Source organism: Amblyomma maculatum, chromosome 1, assembly GCF_055883805.1.
Source record: "Amblyomma maculatum isolate TAMU_Amacu chromosome 1, ASM5588380v1, whole genome shotgun sequence".
Classification (NCBI taxonomy): domain Eukaryota; kingdom Metazoa; phylum Arthropoda; class Arachnida; order Ixodida; family Ixodidae; genus Amblyomma; species Amblyomma maculatum.
In genome coordinates, this window is record NC_139344.1 from 475,102,851 (window position 1) to 475,125,070 (window position 22,220).

Here is a 22,220-nt window from a genome sequence, read left to right on the forward strand (position 1 = left end):
CGCTTTTGGAAAACGGCACTTCACTGGCGGTTCTTTAACCGCTGTTCTGGGCTTGTTTATTTTTGTATAAGGTATTTGTAAGTACTGAAATGCAACCTTCACTCATTTCTGAGCAGGCTTTTATCACCCTTTCAGCACCTGTGCTACACCCTACATAAAATCAAGGGTGCTTAGTGGCAAAAGCACCCTTTTGAGCCGAAATGAGGGTGTATATATGAGAATTAGGGTGCTAGAAGGGTGCTCCAGTGGGTGTATTTTGCAGGAGCACCCTTTAGCACCGATAAGGGTGTACAATTTTTTACTGTGCTGCACACGATCCTAACCCTCCCGCTTTCTGAGAGATTTACGAGGCGGCTTGAGCGTTGTAGGGGCTCCTAGGTAAATCCATGAGGCTCAAGGAGAGGACTGCCGCCTCTCGCCTCTCGAGGATCGCCGGCTGCACCCTTTCAACGCCGCACCGCCGTTTTACCATGAATTGCAAAAGATGGTCCATGGTGACCCTTCTCTAGAGAAAAAAATTCAGGGACACGCTCAAGCTTTGAAATTAACACCGCGTTTTCATTCCGTGATTTATTTATTTTTTTGTTTCCTTGGGGGTATTTTTTGGGGGGGTGAGGAAAGGGCAGAATTAGTATCCTTTCTCACCGGATACCTACCTGTACAATTAACAGCGTTCAAACTGAGGTACATATGCGTATGGTAAAAACCCCGCTAGTAGAATTGCAGAGGGGTGCTAAAAAAAGAGTAAAATGGTATTCCCCAACCCTGACCGGTGCACAATGAACGCTTGCGCCATAATTTTGATACCATATCTAATGCGTGCGTGCGTTTCTAGCAGTATCAAATTTTTCCACTACTATTTTGCGGTACAGCGACGGGTTTCTGGCCCAACGAGCCCAGACGCTTCGCGTAATAGACAGTCCTCTACTTACATTACATCAGGAAGAGCGAGTGCACAGCTCTAGAATAATGTAGCGCACAAGCGTGGGCAGCTAAGCGTCAAGTAGTGTTCAGCTTTCGTAAGTAAAAGGAGCTGTTTGGCAAATCCACGTGTGCCCCAAGGGAAGAGTTCGCGAAGAACCATCCTGAGCTTTGTTCAGTTCCTTCCGGCGGTGCTCACGACGTGCCAGGAATTTCGTTGTTCTAGTGAAATTACGCGCCATTTATGTTCAAAATGATATTGTGTTAGTGTTATCAGTTTGACTACAACCACTGCAAGGCAGAGGTATCTAACGTATTCCTCCAATTAACCTTTTCGTCTGCCACTTGCACCTATTTCAAGCCATAACCTTTTGATCTCATTAACCAATTTGACTTTCTGCCACACCTTGCTCTCTTGGCAGCCCATTGAAATCTAACATCTCACCTTTGGAGGCCACCGAGTATCTTCCCTTCGCACTCCATCTCTTACCCATGTCCATTTCTTTTTTATTCTGACTACAATCTCATTATCTCGCGTTTGTTTCCGCCACTACTCTGCTCAATCCCTGTCGCTTAACGTTACAGCTGCCATGTTCTTTCGTTACCTCGCTGCGTAGTCGTAAATTGAAGCAGAATCTCTTGGAATGGACTCGTTATTCAATATTTTTCAAAGCAGGGAAGCTCACGGCACGTTTGTGCCATTTTCTCGTGGGCAGGTTTTGGTCAGGTTAATGTGTTTACCTATAAATTGCGTCCCAAAGCGAGTCAGCTTAGGAGAAATGCTCAGGCAGGGGGAGCATTTCGGGCACATTATTTTTTTTTTAACCTGCACACACCTCGCACAGTACACAGGAACCTTGGTAGACGACCCTGGTCACCAGTCGTAGTAGCTAAGCGCCCTAACCATGCTCTATTATCTTCTGCATCTTGATACTATGGCTGGAGACAAACACCAGGCATCTTCAGTCCTTCCAGTAATTAAACATAAATACTAGTGTTTTTGATATTGCCATTTGCAACCACTGCAACGTATCGTACAGTATATTAAGCGCAGTTAACCAATTTTATTTATACTATTTTATGCAACCCCTAAGCACTCTTCTTGAAGCCTCCAAGTATTATATAGACAGAAAACATATTTCATACTAAAAGCACAAGTGAAAGTTGAATAACCCAAGGTGGTCTCAATCAACACCTAGCAGAGCATTCCTACACCGTATGCTGCCTAGTTACACATGGCAGTGCTCAAGGCACTGTCAGGTGTCATCCGAGGGGTGTTCCTGTTACGTGCTCAGAGAACGTGCTCCACTTGCCCGCCATCATTTAATTTGCTTCTTTCGTACCCGGGCGTGACACTGCGTTTCAACACGGTTGTCCAGTCCTAGTGCGCACAAGCATGCTCTCTCCAGAGCGCCCTGCTTGCGATGCGACCTCACCATCGGGTCTCTTTGTGCCGTTTGCTCCTAAGTGCGGCAGTTTCGTACGCATTGGCGTTTTGAAGAGAGCATGCTTGTTCCACTAAGAGTGGACAAGCCTACAACGCAGCTTAACAAAGCGCATTGTCCTGCCTTTCTCCTCTTCGCAATGTCTTTTTCCACTGTGCATTGGAATCAGTCACGTTAAAGCTTTAAGTTTGGATACTCACGACCGAGTTTTCAAGGAACGAAAGGCAGCCTAGAGCGCGCCGAACCATAATCGCACTGCACCTGGAGCTCGAGGCTGGGCTCCGAATGCTCCAGGATCGTCACAGGTGGCCAGCAGATGGATGCGCCATCGGCGGCCAAGCTGCATGAGCTCCTGCCCAGGTCGCCGCGAGGATCGTCCAGCGGCTGTTGAAGCCTGTTGCAGGACAGAAATCCCCGGGGAAGTGTAGGAGCCACCCTGCCCGCCGCAGACGACGACATGGGTCTCCGACCGACCACGTGACTGACGGCCACCGAGGGCGTCGAGCAGCGCGCATGATAGCCGGCGCAGCCTCGCAAAGCGCTCCCACCGCTGCTTGACTTTCGGCGCGAGAAGAGGAGGCGCTGCGCAGCCGGATTGTGCAGTATGCTGCCGCTCGGTGCCGAAAGAAGACACGATTCCGAGAAACAGGTTGGTTTGTGTCGGCTGCATGAAGGAGACGTTGCCCCGGTATTGAGGGCAACGTGATGCGACTTTAGCTGTTGATTGAAATAGATTTTACGTATTTATTCCGATTCCTGCAACCAAAGACGCAATGTTGACGTAAATGGTGGTAATATTCCTGCTCTCCATTTGGTTCAAATTTAATTCAAATGCTCTCTAGATAAGAAACGCTTTGTAGTCCCTGGCGGTGTATTCCAGCCTGCGTGAATTGACATCTCAAGATGATGCACCTACTCATCATCAGACTGACTATACCAACTGCAGAGGGAAGGCCGCTCCCATATTTCTCCAATTAACCTGGCTCTGTGCTAGCTGCATCCACGTGACCCCTGCGAACTTCTTAACCTCATCCGCCCACCTAACTTTCTGCCGCCCCTTGCTACGCTTTCCTTCCCTTGGAATCCAGTTTGTTACCCTAAGCGACCATCGGTTATCCTCTCTTCGCACTACGTGTCCCGCCCATGCCCATTTCTTCTTCTTGATTTCCTCTAGAATGTCAGTAACTTGAGTTATTTCTCGGGCCCAATCTGCACGCTTCCTAACTCTGTTAACCTAGCATTTTTCGCTCCATAGCCGTCCCCATACAAAAATGGTCTGTGTACTTCAATGAAAAAGTTTATGGTCAGCTGGACGTTTATAGTCGGCTATAAAGTGCCATTTAAATATCTATAGGCAGCTATAACAAAATTTTCTACCACTGTGTCTATAGCTTCTGGACCATGCAAAATCTCTTTAGCTAACTATAGAAAACCATATGTCCGGGAAGCTATAGACTATTAATCATACAGTAATCTTTAGCTGTCTAAAGAAATTTGAAGGGCTCTAAAGCTACAGACTGAAGGCCATAAAATCAGTTTTAGCAAGCTATATAACCGTTTATGCTCCTGGAGCTATAGATTATTACGCATACAGTTATCTTTAGCTCTGTATAGAAATTTGAATGCCTCTAAAACTACAGACTGCAAGCCATATCAGTTTTAGCACGCTATAGAAAAGTTTATGCTCCAGAAGCAATAGAATATTAGTAATGCAGATATATTTAGCTGTCTATAGAAATTTAAATGCCTCTAAAGCTACAGATTGCGAGCCACATAAGCTGATTTAGCTGGCAATGGAACAGTGTATGCTCCTAAAGCTATACATAATTGTCATGCAGTTACTTTTAGCTGTCTATAGAAATTTCAATGGCTCTAAAGCTACAGGCTGATAGCCATACAAGCAGCTTTAGCTGGCTATAGAAAAGTGCATGCTCCTGAAGTTATAGACTTGTAGTCCTACAGTTATTTTTAGCTGTGTGTAGAAATTTTAATGGCTCTAAAGATACAGACTGATAGCCATATAAGCTGATTTACCTGACTATATAAAAGTGTATGCTCCTGAAGCTATAAACTAGTGGTCATACCAGCTATCTTTAGAAATGTCAATACCTCTAAATCTACAGACTGGAAGCCATAAAAGCTGCTTTAACTGGCTATAGAAAAATGCATGCTCTCGAAGCTATAGACTAGTAGCCATACAGTTATTTTTAGCCATCTATAGAAATGTCAATGCCTCTAAAGTTACAGACTGCAAGTCATATAACCTGTTTTAGCTGGCTATAGAATATTGTATATACCCAAAGCTATAGACCAGTACGCGTACACCCTTATATGAAAGAACATATATCGTCGGTTCGAATCCCTCGTGCGACTTGTACTCTAGCTTGATTAGAATTTGTGTGCTGTATGCAACGAGAAACCGTTTGTCATCAACTACAACGCTGCCCGATAAATGCATTGCGTCACAATCTTGGTGTAACTGGTGGGAGCACTGTCGCCGCATGGAGGTACGCCTGCGGTGAGTACCTCCGACCTATGATGGTTTTAGTTGTGGGGACTGCTGTTCAATTTTCAGTTGTTTAGGCATAGAATTGAAAATTAACATGCACATACACACTTGCGCATGCACGCGCGAGTGTTTATATAGTTGACCATAGAAAATGCTAAAGAATGCATTACTTACATTAGGAAACTAGAATTAGTCCACAGGCTATACACTTCTATAGTAAGCTATAGAATTTTGGGCCAAGCGTCTATAACCGACCATAAATGGGAGTTTCTATATCTGGCCATAAAAGTTTGTACGCAACCATACAAAATGCTAAAGACTGCAGTACATAGGGAGCCATAAGTCTATAGAATACGTTAAAGACTGCTATAGAACAGTCTAAAAAATACCTAAAGACTACCATAGGAACGGCTATAACTTTTTGGACCAAATATTTATAGCCGACGAACAAAGAATTTTCTAAAGATGACCATAAAAGTTTACACCTGACCATAGAAAAAGCTAAAGACTGCGGTAAATTGGGAGCCATAACCCAGGTAGCACAGTTAACCGGCCCGATGATGAAAATGTGCTGGCAAAACACGGCCCAAGGGCAGCACATTGTTGCCGGTATGTTTCTGATATTGGTCATGCCATACTATAAGCTGGTTACAACGGGCCAGGTATGCCATTGCTTGCTGATATTAGTACTATGTCTGGAAACCAGTGATAAACATTGTCCTGCTATACGTGTGGCTCGCCAATATTTCGCATATACTGGTGTGAGCTTGGCAACATCGTCCATCAGCTCGATCAGTCTGCCAAAATTTCATATCCGTTCGTGTGCGTTGGCAAATATTGGTCGCTCGTTTAGATTGGAATGCGAACATTTGACATACGTTCGTGCACGTTTGCAAATAGTGTTCGCTAATTTAGGTATTACTACCAACATCTGATATACTTTTATGTATGCTGGTAAATTTTGTTCGCTCATTATGATCCCGCTGACAACAAGAGGTACTACATTTTGCCAAATATTGATCAACATTCCCTGGGTAAATAGCCATACTGCTAGCGAGCGTAGGTCCACATTTTCCCCCACTGTCAGCATCTCACGTATTTTGGCATGCACTTCTTGGCAACACTGTTCCGTTGGGTTAAGAAATGACTTTTAAGAATGAGACCTTCCTCTACGATCCTCGGTGTTTCAAATTATTATTTGCAGCTTTCAGGTAAGAAATAAGCAGCACATTGAACTTGCTCGCGTGTGTAGGTTATGAAACGAGGTGTACACAAATTTCAGAAATAATTGTCTGCCTTATCTGATAGCGGTTAATGAACATTCAGGCTACATTAGCTACCGGGCAATATTATATTATAAAAATAGAGGCAGTCGCATCTCTGTAGCTACTCCATTCGATTGCATTCTCAGTGTACGTGTGGTTGTCGAGAGATACACCCCGAACTTTACCATTATATTCATGCGAATACGCACGCAAGACAGAGACAATCCATGAAAAACATTCTTGACGTGGTTAGCTTTTCATACGAACATCTCTTCCAGTTCGGCATCCAAAAGCGAAAGTTAGAGACATGCCTAGTATGCCAATGGCACATGGAGTGTCTTGAAACACCTCGCCGCAGCTGAAGCCGTTTAGGCGGCCATGGTGACGTTTACGCATGAATACGAGAACTGAAATTGAATATTTTTTTTTATATAGAGCTGAATCTCTGGTAACACACGCGCTCTAGAAATGTTCTACAAATTAGAGCTGCCTAGAAATGTGACCGTCTCCAAGTTGACAAACTAATAATATAAGAGGATAAGTATTTTGTTACTACATCGTATTTAAACGGGGGATGATAACAGCAATTAGTTTTTTTTTATGTTCGCCTGTCCGCATAGCGTACTTGCGAAACATGCATATTTGATGTACTTGTGATTATTTATTGTTAAAAAGAAGAGAGTGAGAAGTTTGGGCTTAAACTGAACATTAAAAAGACAAAGATCATGGCGTCTTGCCCTGTCAAGTCCTTGAGCATCAATGGACAAGAAGTGGAAGCTGTGACAGATTTTCTCTTCTTAGGCTCCAAGATTACCTCGGAAGGAGACTGCAGCCATGAAATTAGGAGACGCCTGCTTCTGGGAAAGAGAACAATGGTTAGCCCAGACCACCTAGTAAAGAGCCAAGACATTAGTCTGCCAACCAAGATCCGTATAACTCATGCTATGGTCTTTCCAGTTGTGATTTATGGATGCGAGAGTTGGACTGTGAAAAAGGCTGACCGCCGAAGAATTGACGCGTTTGAATTGTGGTGCTGGCGAAGACTCTTGAGAGTTCCTTGGATTGCCAGAAGATCAAATCAATCGATACTGTCGACCATAAACCCTGACTGCTCATTGGAGGGTCAAATCTCTAGTTAAAGCTCAGCTACTTTGGTCATCTGATGAGAAGAGAGGAGTCGCTGGAGAAAGATTTGATATTGGGAAAGGTTGAGGGTTGCCGGAGAAGGGGTAGGCAGCGAACGCGATGGTTAGATGGCATCCTCGAGGCACTGCAGATGAAGGTATGTGATGTTAGGAAGATAGTGAGAGACCGGAAAGCGTGGCGTGACATGGTCCATAGGGTCACGAAGAGTCGGACACGACTGAACGACTGAACTGAACTGATTGTTAAAAATCTGCAAACTGTGTAGAAGAGCCACGCCAAACTGTTTTACTGATCGATTTGTATAGTTTCCCATGCCGACAAACCACAGCAGCCTTAATTTGACGACGCACTTTACAAGAATGGCGCTGGACTACACACAGAAAAAATAACACAATGAACATAGTTTAAAACAGAAGGAAGGATGGCAATGGGAAACCTGCATTAATAAAGGTTAATAAACACAATCGACAATTTGGTACGACAAATCAGGTAAAAAATATCAGTATCTAGGTGCTTTAATTTATGTAGAAAGAGAACACAATGGCGTGATTAACGCGGCCACATCGTATCGAACAAGCTCACACGTGACTTAACTCTGATGAAATTTACCAGTGTGGCATTTCAGCTGCAACTCATAAAGAGAAGTGACGGTCCAGTTTTCTCTGAGCACATTTGGCTGCGCGCTATCCCGCTTTTCATTTTTCTTTAGCTTGCAAGAAATGCAGATTACAAACATTGCTAGCTATATCCATATACAGCAAATGTGTTTCTATTCATAGGTATTTTATATTTTTTGCGCACTGATTTAGCAAGAGCGTAGATAACAATAAGCCCATTCATGAGAATTATGTGAGAGAATTTTATTCTCGTTACTCGTTAGCAGATGTATGTATAATGAAAAGACAAATTACACTACGCAGTTCCCTAGCCCATTCCTTTATATTTAAGCCTCATAAGTTCGTGGAAGTTGTCTGAGCTGAATTCGTTTTTCCCGATCCTTTATATTTAAGCCTCAAAAGTTCGCGGAAGTTATATCTGAGCGCAAAGTTTTCGAAGTTAACTGAATGCGCTCAACAGCTGTAACATAACGATTTTTTTTATTTACAACCACAGTTGAACCAAGAAGCTTGCTCGGTTCCGGGCGTTCTGTGCTGGTCATCTCCAGCAGAAGATATTCGCGAAGACGCATGCACTTGAAAGCGACACGAAAATCTTGTAGAAAATAATTAGAAGGACTGTGTGCAAACAATGCACTCGCCTCCAACACGCGATGGCCAACTCCTTCTTTTCTGTCCCCCCCCCCCCCCCCTCATCTATGCTTCGTCTCACAAGATATCTGCAGCATTGTGAAAGAGGAGCCCTTGCAATTGTGCTCCTAAGTGCCTCTCGCACCTGGGCACTATAATAGAGAATTGTGCTCCCACTGTCACCCCCGCCGATTTGGGGGGCGAGCGGTGCGTAGAAGCACAATTGCTTATTGTAGTGCGCTTGATCTTGATTGTACCGGGTGCCTCTGCCTTTCGCAGTGCTACAAACATCTTGTGAGGCCAAGTGTAATCTCAAGTTGTATGTTGAAGCAATGAAGACACCTGACAGCAGTACTGGCTCCACAAAACCCCATGCTTTGTCCATGTTCACAGAACGGGTTTGCATTGTTCGACGGTTTGCTGACTCTTGATGCATTCTTTGCTCCTTTTACCCCTGTCATTCTCTACGAACGATTCCTTTTCTGCACGCTCCCTCTGTGCCCCGCGCCAGCACTCGTGCACGCCGCGGCCGACTGAAAAAAAATGGACTGTGGAACACGGATGTTCCTTTTCGGCCCAAGACTTCTCTGAGCGCAACCAAATTTTCACTATACATCAAAACGTTTATCAGCACTAGCTGCAAAATGAGTGAGTATATTTCTTGGATCTATTTTAAAAGTTGTATTTCGTACGCACATTCGTGGCCTAAAGTTTTGCGAGCTGGAGAATGCAAAACAAAAATAATAATTCATTGCTGCTTAGTCTCAGCTTCGGGCTGTTTCAAGGAAACATCGAGTGGCAAAGAAAGCACAGGTATCTTAGGAGGAAATCGACCAAAAGTTGGAATCATATCGACAAAATAAACTTGAGGTACAGGCCCTTGTCCAAAGTAAAATAAAACAGTCCACTGATCGCTGGATGGCTGACATACACGATGCCTCTAGAGCCGGAGCAAGAAAATTCTCGAACCACATAAGCTGGCTAGGAAAAGGAATCAAAGAAATCAAGATCGGATTCAAGATAACGAGGGAAATTGTTTAAAGGGAGACAACGCAGTGAACTTCATTACATCAGTTATAGCCGAGTCATTTAAAAGCGACGATAGGGTAATCTCCGCAAATCAGGAAGCAACACAAGGTAGCAGAATAAAAAGCAGCTTAGAACTGACCAATATAAACTGAAAAAAAGGCATAAAAAAGTATTACTAAAAACACATCTGAAAGAATAGATGGAATTCCGATCAAGCTGATTAATGAACTTGGTCCGAAAAGTAAGGAAACGTTGGTAAAAGCTCTGGAAACAGTCATAACGAATAAGCAAATTGCGGACAGCTGGCGGCAGAGTCAAATGAATTTAATTTATAAAGGGAAAGGAGAAAGGATGCACATAAAATCCTACAGCCCGATTACCATAACATCTGTTATGTACAGGTTTGGCATGCAGGCGGTGAAGTTAAAGGTGCAATCATGGGTAGAAAGTAACACGATACTAGGAGAACTTCAGAACGGCTTTAGAAATGGTAGGCGCTTAGCTGATAGCCTGTCCGTGCTTACCCAATGCATCGAAATATCTAGAGTGGAAAATAGACCTTTGTATTTGGCCTTCCTGGACATAAACAGGGCGTACGACAACGTAAAAAGGGAACTCCTGTGGAACATATTAAAAGAAGAAGGTATCGGTTATGAGATAATAGAGATCCTACAGGAAATATGCCGGGATAACAAAGTAGAAATTACATGGGAAGGGATAAGAAGTACGGAAGATGTCAAAGTATGCTAAGGATTAGGACAAGGCTGTCCTCTATCACCGCAGCTGTTCATGCTTTATATGATAAACCTGGAACGGAGGATACAAGACAGTAACCTAGGTTTTAACCTGTCATACAGATTAGGTGGAAAGGCGGTAGAGCAGCGCCTCTCCGGTTTGATGTATGCAGACGATATTGTATTGCTAGCTGAGAGTCTGGAAGATTTGCAAACTCTAGTTAAGTATTGCGGAGACGAAGGGGACGCTCTAGGCTTCAGGTTTAGCGCAGTTAAGTCGGGCCTGATGATTTTCAACGGCTCAACTGTTCAGGGTCTTAAAATACAAGGCCATGAAATACATAGAGTAGCAGAATGCAAATATCTGGGGGTATGGGTAAACGAAGGATTGGCATACATTAAAAAGCATGAGCAATCACTTAAGGCCAAAGGACGAAGGAATGCCGGGATAGTGACGCATAGGGCATTGTGGGGATACAACAGGCATGAGGTCTTGAGGGGTATTTGGAAAGGAATTATGGTGCCCGGACTTACTTTCGGAAATGAGGTTTTGCGCCTAAAATCAGAGGTACAGTGGGCATTAGAAATAAATCAGAGAGCCGTTGAACGATTAGCACTAGGTGCGCACGCCAAAACCAGAAATGAGGCGGTACAGGGAGATATGGGCTGGGCATCTTTCGAAGTACGGGAAGCTCAGAGTAAAATATTATATGAGGAACGCCTGACTAAATTAGACAGTAACAGACGGGCAGCTAAAGTATTTAAATACCTGTACTTAAAAAGCGTTGACTCACAATGGAGGACAGGAACTAGGAAACTAACTAGCAAGTATGCTAGTCACAAGGACGGAGAAATAAAGAGTATTAAGCAAAAGGTGACAAACACAGAAGGTAAAAATTGGATAAATTCGATGAAAAAGAAACAGAGTGTGGAATTATACCGAAAGTGGAAAATGCAGATCAGTAAGGAAGCTTTCTTTGATAACTCAAGAGATAGTGCCCTACTTTTGAAGCTAGATCAGGGTGCCTTAGAACACGCAGCTACAAAAAGAAATTTAACAATGAATATGACGCATGTGCTGTATATGGTAACTCCAGTGTAACAATTGACCATATTATACTCGAATGTAATGGTATCCACCCGGAAGTTGATGCAGGCGCAATCACTGTTCCTGAAGCTCTGGGGTTTAGAGATACCAGTGGCCGGGTGAATAAACCGGCGGTGGAAACTAGCAAAAAACGACTGGAAGATTGGTGGCTTAAAAGCAGAAAAGTGACATAATGTTAGTAATGCAGAAACAAAAAATTCAGGAAATAGAATGATGGTTTAGTTAACCAATCTAAATCAATAATTAAGATATAGGGAGAAAAATGAGCATGATAGCTACTGCTACCACCCCGTTTCAGAGGGGACGCTCCTGTATTCCATCCATCAATCCATCCATCCAATGGTTCACCTAATATTTCAGCAGATCAAGCTCTTATTTCTAATTATTTAGTTCTGCTTTTCATCAAGCACCTTGCGTGATTGAAAGTTTTTTTCTTTTTAGATTCTGAGCCTATCTTTTTTTTTTTTTGCCTGTAGGCGTAGATATGCTCTTAAACTGAAACAGCTGAAATTATCCCAGGGAAGACGATCATATATAATTCCTACTACTAAATTTTCGTGCTCCACGGTCTGTACACCGTGCTTGAGGGGCCGCATACAAGAGCAGGCGATACCCAAGTTAACATGGAGCAGTTTTTTTTTTTTTCGCCAGTACCGTACAAGTCATCACTAACGACAGTCGACAGAGTTGCTTTTCGCTCAGGCTCAGTCTACTTAAGTTTGGATTATTTCCCAAAATTAGGGCTCCATTCGCTGTACACAATTGTACTGTTTGTTGTAATAATTATTTGTAAAAAAGCGCAGATGTTATTGGCTGATCATTATGATTTTCTGGAATAAAATGCTGTAGTGTGGCGAGAATTTCCCAGCCTCAAGGCTGTTCTGTACGACCTTTGTTTTCACGTCTGCTTTGCAAAAGAAAACTACTCTTACTATTCTAATCAGACGCGGAGCGTACAAATACGCGGTGATGTGTTACTGCTTCGCACTCTTGATCAATCAGTATTTGTTGTAGAATGCTGTTACCTCCCATATATTTTATGACCAGAAATATTTAGACTGATCCATTTCTGCATTGTTTGATTTGGTTTTGCTTGAAAGTCTGCTTTCAGGGTCAGCACCGTTTCCTGTTACGCTGTCCATCTGTTCGGCGACTGCAATACAATACCTTGCGTATCGATGTCGTAGTGAAGCATAAAGAAGAAAGAAAACAAGCATTTAGGCACTTGGAAGCTGTGTGGAGCGGTAGCAAGTGATGCGTTATATAAGCTAGTCATAATTCACTTCAGCTTATAACAGTCCTGCTTTTTTTTATTGGCCAGCGCTTAGTACCTCCCCCCATTACTCCTTTTTCTCTTCTTTAACGCATAACAAGTGTCCAATGCCTCTTAGAAATCAAACTGTCTCAGTGTACCTCTTTTCCATAAATTTACGCAATAATTATTCCTCCATGGACCTCTTCACGTGTTTTTCGGCCGTAAATTCTGTTGCTGCACACGAACTTTGCCATGCGCCTGAAATTAGTTATGTAAACATGTCCTGCATTGTGTTCCCTCTAATCGTCTGCGGTTGCGCGACGTTAGATATGGCTCTGTCTCGAGACGGAAAGCGCTCCGCTGTTTGCATTAGCATAAATAAAGCAGGAATGTAACCTGCCACATGTTTCCTAAATTTGCACGCGCATGACTTTCATGTACAGTACAAAAGGCCATTTTTTTGTTTTTGCAGGAAAATAGCTTCCCTTGATGCTTACTGTACTACGAGCTTCCCATTTCTCGATCATTGTCTCCATGCAGTGTTGGCTTATAACGCCATATAGCAAAACAAAATCCCTGGTAGTGTGACTATAACTTCAAAACATCGTTGCAAAAGAAAATGACTAAGCATATATTACTCGTCCTGTAATGTGGTGACGGGTGCTGCTGAGATCTCAATCACGCAGCTGTGACAAACGATAACTGTGCGTGGGGAGCAGCCCTAACATTATATTTGTTTTGATTTTCTCTGTTTCCGCAGATTCCATATCTATTACAAGGACGACAGACATCGCTGAAATACAGGTGTTCATCATCGGATGGATTCCCAGAGCAATCGACCATGGGAAAGGCTGAAGGAGGCACCTGGTTGAGTTTTCTCAGATGGCATTTAGAACTGCCCACCATTTAGCCTCTTGCTGTGCACTTGGACAAAACCGGCGCCGCCTTTCAAAAACTCGCCGCTCACCAGCCACCTAAATACAGATGCTGCCACTGGGCCTTACAGTGAGTTCCAACAAACCTCTAGGGCACGTGCGTGCGCTTTTATAACTAAATAAAGAAATCTCATTCACAATACATAGTTTTGCTTCAATGCATTGTTTTCCAATGAGTTGAACAAACATCTCTATGCATGTGAATAACTGCAAGCATCGGGTTGGCAAAAAACACGAAACCAAGATATAAATTCACACACTAAGATTATGCATGCCAGTATGCAGGCTTGGCTTACAAATATTGCAGTGCCAATGAATTTGAGAGGATTAAAATATTTAAAAGCCAGTGAAGAACATCCGATGGCAAATATTACGATAGCAGACAAATACGGTTGGATTGCAAATACAGAACAGCCAGTCAATAAGAATATATTACATATTGGTTTGAAACTGGAAAACCAGCGTCGTAGGTATGCCGGCTTTTTTAATGGCTAAATATCGGTCCTACATCAGTTTTTAGCCTGGTTATATATTGGCTCCGGTTGCATTTGGGCCGAATGCCAATAAAGTTACAACATTTGTGCCAATTTTTTCGAATGCTGGTCAACTGCTGTTGTGCTACTTGGGAAGTTCATAAAACAGGTTACAAACATCTATAGAACAGACTACAGAAAAACCTAAAGGCAGCCATAGAAGCGGCTATAAATATTTGGGCCACATTTCTATAGCCGACCATACAAAGGATTTTCTATAGCTGACCATAGGAAATTTTTGTATGGGGCGTTGTCCTCAGCTTAAGTAGGACCCTCTTGGTTAGCCTCCAAGTTTCAACACCATAGGTAAGTACAGGTAAGATGCAACTGCTAAATACTTTCCTCTTGAGTGATACCGTTAGCTGCTAGTCATAATCTGCGAGTGCTTGCCAAAGCGCTCCATCCCAATCTTATTCTTCTTGTTATTTGCTTTTCATGGTCAGATTCTGCGGTTACTACCTGTCCTAAGTAGACATATTCGCCTACTACTTCCAGTACTTCGCTACCTAATGTAAATTGCTGTTCCTTTCCGAGGCTGTTCAACATTACCTTAGTCTTCTGCATATTGATTTGCAAGCCTACCTTTTCACATTTTCAGTCTAGGTCATCAATCATTATTTGCAGTTCACCCCCCGAGTTACGTAGCAAGGCAATGTCATCAGCAAATCGCAGATTGCTGAGGTATTCTTCATCTACCCTTATCCCTAACTGCTCCCATTCCAAGTCTCTGAATACTTCTTCTAAGCAAGCTGTGAATAGTACTGGATAGATCGTGTCTCCTTGCCTAAAACCTCTCTTTATGGGAATTTTGTTACTTTCTTTATGCAGAACAATGGTTGCTGTGCAGCCACTATATATACCCAGGCAGCACATTTCATCGGCCCAATAATGAGGATTGATTGGGGATTACTGGCCCACAAGTGGCCCAATGGTGCCATTGAGCTACCAATAATGTGCAGCCACGCTATACCATAATCATTATTGGCCCAGTAAACTTCACCCATATCCGTTATTGGCATCCAACCGGCTAACAGCGGTCAATAATGCCCATTCATATTGAACAGTTTGCCATTATTGTGTACACAATGAGGCAGCCTGGTCATTATTGGCCGACCAGCTGCAATGGTTTGCCGATATTTTCCACACCATGGTATAACCTGGTAAATATTGTCCGGTCAATAACAACGGCTTCTCAATATTGAATATATCTAGGCATACAGTGGTCAATAATGTCTAACCAACTTTGGCGGCTTCCTAACATTGTAATATCTTGGTTTCTAGTGGTCGATATTGTCTAATGAGCCTTGATGGCTGGCCAGCATTCCACATATCATGGCATAGCTTGGCTAATATTATCCGGCCATTATGGTTGCCTCGTCAACATTGAATATATCTTGGCATACATTGGTCAATATTGCCCCACCAGCTTTGGTGGCATCCTAACATTGTATATATCTTGGATTAGAGTCGTCGATATTGCCTAATGAGGTCTGATGGCTGGCCAGCATTGCATATATAATGGCATAAATAGGTTAATATTGTCCGGCCATTATGGTTGTCTTGTCAGCAGTAAATAAATCATGGCATATATTGGTCAATAGTGACCCGCCTGTGATGTCGGCCTGCCAACAATGTATACATATGCATTATATTGTTCAATATTGTTCGATGGACTGTGATGGCTAGCCAGCATTGCATCCTAATGGCATAGGTTGGGCAATAATGTTCTGATAATATGGATAGCATGTCAACATTGCATATATCTTGACATAAATTGGTCAATATTGTCCCATCAGCTTTGATGGCATCCCAACATTGTATATATCAAGGTTTCTAGTGGTCGATATTGTCTAACGAGCTTTGATGGCTGGCCACCTTTGCACATTTCAGGCTGCGGCGGCGCTAAAAAAACAGCAGAAGCAGCTCTGACCGACACAGACATTTCTAATGCTTGTATCCCAATATGACAGGTTTTTGGGGTAATTTCGTCCCAACTAAATTTTTCGCTGGCCCGGACGTCAGTTTACGTTCAACTGTAGAAGATATTCATACGCCATACGTAATTTGGGCCACCATATATGTAACGTTTATTGGGATTAATGTATAGATTGTCCTAAAATTGTTTGAGCTGACCAGACAAAATGCACAGAAGTGCCCATCACGGAAAATGTAGAATATATTTTTCTGAATACATTTTTCGTGATACGCTAATTGTTGTGGATGACCTGCGATTATACTTGACAATTTTGGATGAGAACTCTTTTATTTACGACTTTAGGCACGATTAATTGTTATGTAAATGTCTGCATATAATATCTTCGAGACAATTCCTGCAGACTAGAGGCGCGGATGTCGATCACGCGTGGACGTAGCTAACACAGATAGTGTTCCAAACTTTAGCCAAGTGTTGAAAAAATTCTGACAGCACGTGGAATCTATACTGCAGAAATTAGCGAAGGCGAGATTAATGCTACTGCATACGGTGCATCACGTATCATTATCGTTATCAAAAACGCAGCGTCATTGCCATTGATACTGTCATCATTGTCATTATCACTAATTGCAGCGTTATTCTCGTCGCTATCCTCACTGTAGACAAGATCCGATGCACAGATATATCCATGCACAGATCCCGAACACATCTCGCGCAAAACTCTCGCGCACGGGATTTCGTTCCATGGGCCTATTTATACGCATACGATAGCACAAGCATACGCGCACGCTCGAGCACACATCTGATCTGACAAGCAAAAGTTTAATAGATGCGTGTCCGCGAAAAAAATCCTGTGCAGTCAAGAAACACAAGGTACTCAATGCAAAGAACGCAACAGAACGTGTGTGTCGCTTGAACAAACACCAGGGGTTACGTTTGGATAGTAAACGCAGAAACGATCGAATATATCCGGTGAATCCACATCCTGTAAACGTTTCTCGATGATTGGGAACACGCACGCGTAGCATCATTATTTCCACCTTTTTTTACGTGATGGAAAGAAACCCAACATGTTCAAGCTATAGCAGAGGTGGGAGAGATTGATCGCGCTAGCCAATCAAACACGCACTGCATGATTCGCCATTACCTATCTGTTTCCAGCATTCAGCATCAGCACCGACTATACCACGCCTCAGTACTAGCTGTTCTTATAGACAGATATGTTGGGCTGCTTTCAGGGCCTTCGAGTTCTAATATCTACTAAACACAAATTTGTACTGTACTGTTTTGGGTTCTGCTGTGGGCTTCAGCAACAGACAAAGACTGGACGACTTTGGCCATCGGTGCGGCAGCGCATAAAATATTTCAGCTCAAAGGAAAAATACAAGCAACATATATTCTACGTTATGTCTAGCTAATTCACTTGACAAGACAAGAAATCTGAACTGACCTGGAATGGTTCGTATTCTAATGCGACGTAAATCGCACACTGCCGAAAAGTTGTGTACATGTAAAAGATAATAAAAAAATCAACAGCACTGCATGGGGCAAGGCAAACAAAAAAAAATAATTTAAAACAATTACCTACAGTTTAATGAATGCGCGCACATGTGTCGCCAGCATATATGGCAACAAAATTGAAATTGCATAATAACGATGTTCTTTACGGAAGTTATTTTTGTTCGAGAGCTGTAATATATGACTCATAATGATGCATTTGACCACAGCGTTTGACAGCGCTCTCCTAAGCATTATTCAGAAACTATTCTTCAAACATTCATTGCCTTATTATCCAACCATATAATCACCGCACCGAAGGCGTTTCCCTTCAGAGAACTAAATAATTCTATCCCATCGTGTCAACCAGGCAGCTAATAGCAATTCATATATATTAAAAGTAATGCGAGTGCGTTACTTTAGCAGTTTTGGGGCATTTTTAGAGAACACCACTCTCGAAGAATTTAACACATGATTGAGAATTAGGGTTCCTTTGTGAAATATTCTGCCGCTTTCACAAGCGCTGCTTCCGCGGGCTGAAAGATGATTATACCGCGCTGCTTTCTGAGAACTACCTTGTCCCAAGTTCGTAGATATAGGTTCAATGTTGACCCTTGCTTTCTTTCTATTTTTTCTTACTGCCAATTTAGTTCTTCAGATCTTAGCTCGTCGAGTATTTTGTATTTCTTGCTGCTTTATATGCCCACGCTTAGTTCTACGCGGATTTTTTCTTGCTCTAAATGTCCACCTGATTTGAAAAAAAAATAAAAAAATAAAAACGAATAACATGGGAATTTTTGACCTTGAAATACCCGTAGTTATGGTCGTTTTCGCTTTTCTTTTCCTTAATAGGTATACAGCAAGTATACGGGCTGTAGCATCGCTCAGTTGCGCGTGATGACGTTTCAAGAGCACTCCGTCATGAACAGCGACCTGTGTGTCATCTTTAATAAAAAAATACGTCCATTTGTTCGAACCGAGGACGATTCCATGAAAACTGAAGATTGTTTTACGTATTTGATTATTATTTGAAACACTGAGGTAAAACGTATTTCGCATTAACAAAACAAATATAGCGAAATTGTCATTCCACTGAAAATGTTACCTAGCCAACAGTCGAGGCGACCAAAGAGCTCCGAACGCACTCATGGTTTTAGCGAAGTCAAGGGCAAAACTCTGCGCATTTCTCCTCACACGCTTGGCGCAAAGAACATATGGTTTCTATTCTCTCGTCCTTTCGTCGCCTTTCCGCCCGAGGGCCTTGACTAAAGCAATTCTCCAAGCATCTTTCAACTTCCCGTCTTGTAGCCTTTTCTCCCCGTGAAGCAGTCATCGCGGTAGGGCAGCGACCTTCACTGCCCTCTCTTTCCTCCCGGCTAGGCAGGCGTTGCTCACAATGGCCCCTCCCCCCCGTCTACTCCCCCGCACTCTTCCCTTCATTCCCGCCAACTTCTTCTTCTAGGATCTGTGGGATACTCTTGGGGGGGGGGGGGGGGCGGATACCGGACGCGGGTTATGCCGGCCTAATGTCGCGGCGGCACTCTTGGCGTCCGGGGGAAGGGGAGATGGGACGTGGGGAGGGGTGGAGGGAGCCAACTTTCTTGGCTGGCAGCCTTCTGGGCTCGCGCGGTCCTACGGGACCTCTTTCATTTCTCTCACCGCCTTTCGAGCAAAAAAAAGAGACAGAGAGAAAACACAATGACCCTTCTGCCCCCTTCCAACCATACCTCGAAACTCGACACAAGCGGCTGATTCAGAGGCGTCTGGTCGGCCACACAATCCCCACCCGCTCGAGCTGCTCGAGCTCCCGCAACTTTGGACAGCAGAACTAAACCTTCTAGCCTCTATAGCAGAACCGAAAAACCAAGCCTTGTGAAAGTTCCGATTCGTTTTAATGGCCATGCCTGAAAGAGGATATTTGTGAGTACCACCAGCATTTTAAGTTGTTTGTTCATAACTGAGCTCTCTGAGATTATTTCTTGCTTTGTCTCCTAGTAAGATCGCTACTTTTTCTTACCAGGTGTATAAAGCATCAGATCCCTGGGATGTACTTGACGTGGCAACATTCATTTTGGATTGTTGCAACTGAGGTCTGCGAATCTGCGCTAGCCGTATGGTAAGATACTTTTTTTTTGCATGATTTGGTGCTGTTGTTGTCAGCCTTGATCATCATGTCAATAACCGATAAGCTTGCGAGAACGGAAAGTCATTTATTTCGACCGCACCACGCCAGTCAGTTCCGAACTGTATTTTCAGCGCACTATTTTGTATGCATAAACTCTGGTCATAATGACAAAATTTACGGCGCGGAGGTGGCCAATTTGTATTGCAAAAGAAAAACATGGTGCTGTAAAACATGGTGCGTGTTTTGTGTGATCTTCAGGTTACATCTTCATCGCGCGTGTGTTGAGTGTCTGAAGTGATCAGTTTCTTTTACATACTATATTCAAAACTCAGAGTTAAGTTGAACTTTCTTGGACATGATTTTTAGTTGCGAGCGAATATTTAATATTGTATTTTGCCGTTATGAATGCGCTATTGGAATGGTCTAAACGACGCGTAGCTTATTCACGTATTTGATCTTTCTCTTGCGCTAATTCCGAGTAGTAGAAGTGTCATAAAATAGCCGCTTAAAATAGGTTATTTACAGTTGCTACCATAGTTCTTATACTTTACCACACGTACAAACGTGTTCCCACAACAAACGTGATGCTAAGCTACGGATTTCTTTATTTTTTCAGTTGGAGTTTTTCATACAAACCCCAAAGCATCTATGTGGTACGTTGTTTTGGTTGCAGCTTTGAAAACTTTTAAAATGTTCTGTTTGCAGTAATGATGCGGTGCCCACTAAATTTAGCAGCCGCGGTTGGAGTGCGACTGCTATTTTTGTGTCTGTTTTTTCCTTTGTAGTTTCTTTTTAGTTCTTGCGGCAATCTATCCTAACGAAAACTATTCAAAGGAAAGCTATTGATTTGAAGCTTCCAGTTATGACGATGTCTTTCTTTTACAGGTGTTCGATTACAAAGGCACTACAAGTATAAGGGGGCAAGCACTGACTACCGTTTAACGAATAGATAACGGCAAATATCATTTTGTTTTATGTTTCCAGCGTCAACAACACATCCACATGGGAAGCCGTGCATTGCCATATGTCGCAACTAATGTAACCAAGTTAATATGGCCGGCCTCACCAAGCATGCAGCTTATTTCAACCTGAGTAAACCAGACAAGAAAGTTGCCTGAGGGCCAACAGGTAGTGCTTTATTTTGCATTTTTACTCCACTGTCTAGCTGTACTTCCACTTTCCAAACGTTTTCTGTCTTAATGGGATTTATGAATGTTGCTTTTATTTCCAGGTGCCATCTGCGAAAGGAAATACATTGTTATGCACGCTGCTCAAGTCCATATCTTTAAAGGCTGCAAGGAGCTGCTGCCCCCACAACCGACCACAAAAGAAGCTGCGATGAACGCAGCGCCTTCCTCCATCCTGGGACCTGGGAACACATTGCCAAGGAAATGCAAAAACAGGAGGAGCACTGAAGTCTAAGAGTTCTGCCTAAATGTTTCTATGCCCTGTAACACGTGCACACCTAATAAATCACCATGCAGTGAATCTTTCAGCTGTATTATTTTCTGTGCATGGATATTCTCAGCATGCTTTATTTAAATAAAAAGCTGCATGAAAAATATCTGCACTGCATAAGCAGGGGATGGCTTTGCAGTTGCCTATTAGTCATAGCACGAAAAAGCTACTAGCCGTGGTGCCGGATTGCCAATTGCCCTGGCTGGATGCCAATAATGCAAAACCAGTGGAGAAGATTGGATTGGAAATACTGTGTAGCCGATAAATCTGGCTGGATGCCAGTTGTGAATATCCAGTGAATAATCATGGATACAAGATATTGGATGGCCAGTTAGCTTGGCGGGACGGCCGTGATATAACAACCAGTGAGTGAGCTTGGGTGGAAGATATTGAGTAGCCATTGAGTTCCACTGAATGCCAGTAAACAAGGTAGTATGCCAATACTGGTTTTGATAGGAGAGCCGGTCAAATTGGTTGGCATATATCTTGGCTCCTTGTGCGCCCCATTCAGACGCCAATATTGACCAATATTGGGACCAATATATCCCAATATTGGACCATTGGCGGTCCATTGACGGCGTGCTGCTTGGGATATATCCTCCAGCACTTTCACGTACGGCTCATTTACCCCCTGATTTCGCAATGTCTGCATCACCACCGATGTTTTTACTGAGTCAAATGCTTTTTGAGTAGTCAGTGAAAGCTATATGTATAAGGGCTGGTTATATTCCGAGCATTTTTCTGTCTCCTGGTTGATGGCATGAATATGATGGATAGTAGAGTACCGTTTCCGAAAACCTGCTTGATCCTTTGTTTGACTGCAGTCTAAGGTTGTCTGATTCTATTAGCGATTACCTTAGTAAATAATTTATACGTAACAGACAGTAAGCTGAGTGGTCTGTAATTTTTAGGGTCTTTAGCGTCCCCTTTCTTATGAATGAGGATAATGCTTGCATTCTTCCATGGTTCCGGTACCGTCGATGACACCAGGCACTGCGTATACAGGGTGGACAGTTTTTTTTTAGCACTATATCCCCCCCGTCCTTCAACAAATCTATAGTTATCCTCTCCAGCTGCTTT

At 43.0% G+C, this 22,220-nt stretch overlaps 1 protein-coding gene across 1 annotated transcript in view; it reads right to left on the reverse strand.

Annotated features, from left to right (window-relative positions):
- The window catches only part of LOC146210014 (uncharacterized), a 212,806-nt gene that overhangs the window by 163,276 nt on the left and 27,310 nt on the right, over window positions 1-22,220 (reverse strand). The window contains exon 3 of the mRNA XM_084581592.1: window positions 2,628-3,030. Within this exon, the coding sequence (XP_084437718.1) occupies window positions 2,628-3,030 (403 nt within the window). The remainder of the gene's footprint in view (window positions 1-2,627; window positions 3,031-22,220) is intronic.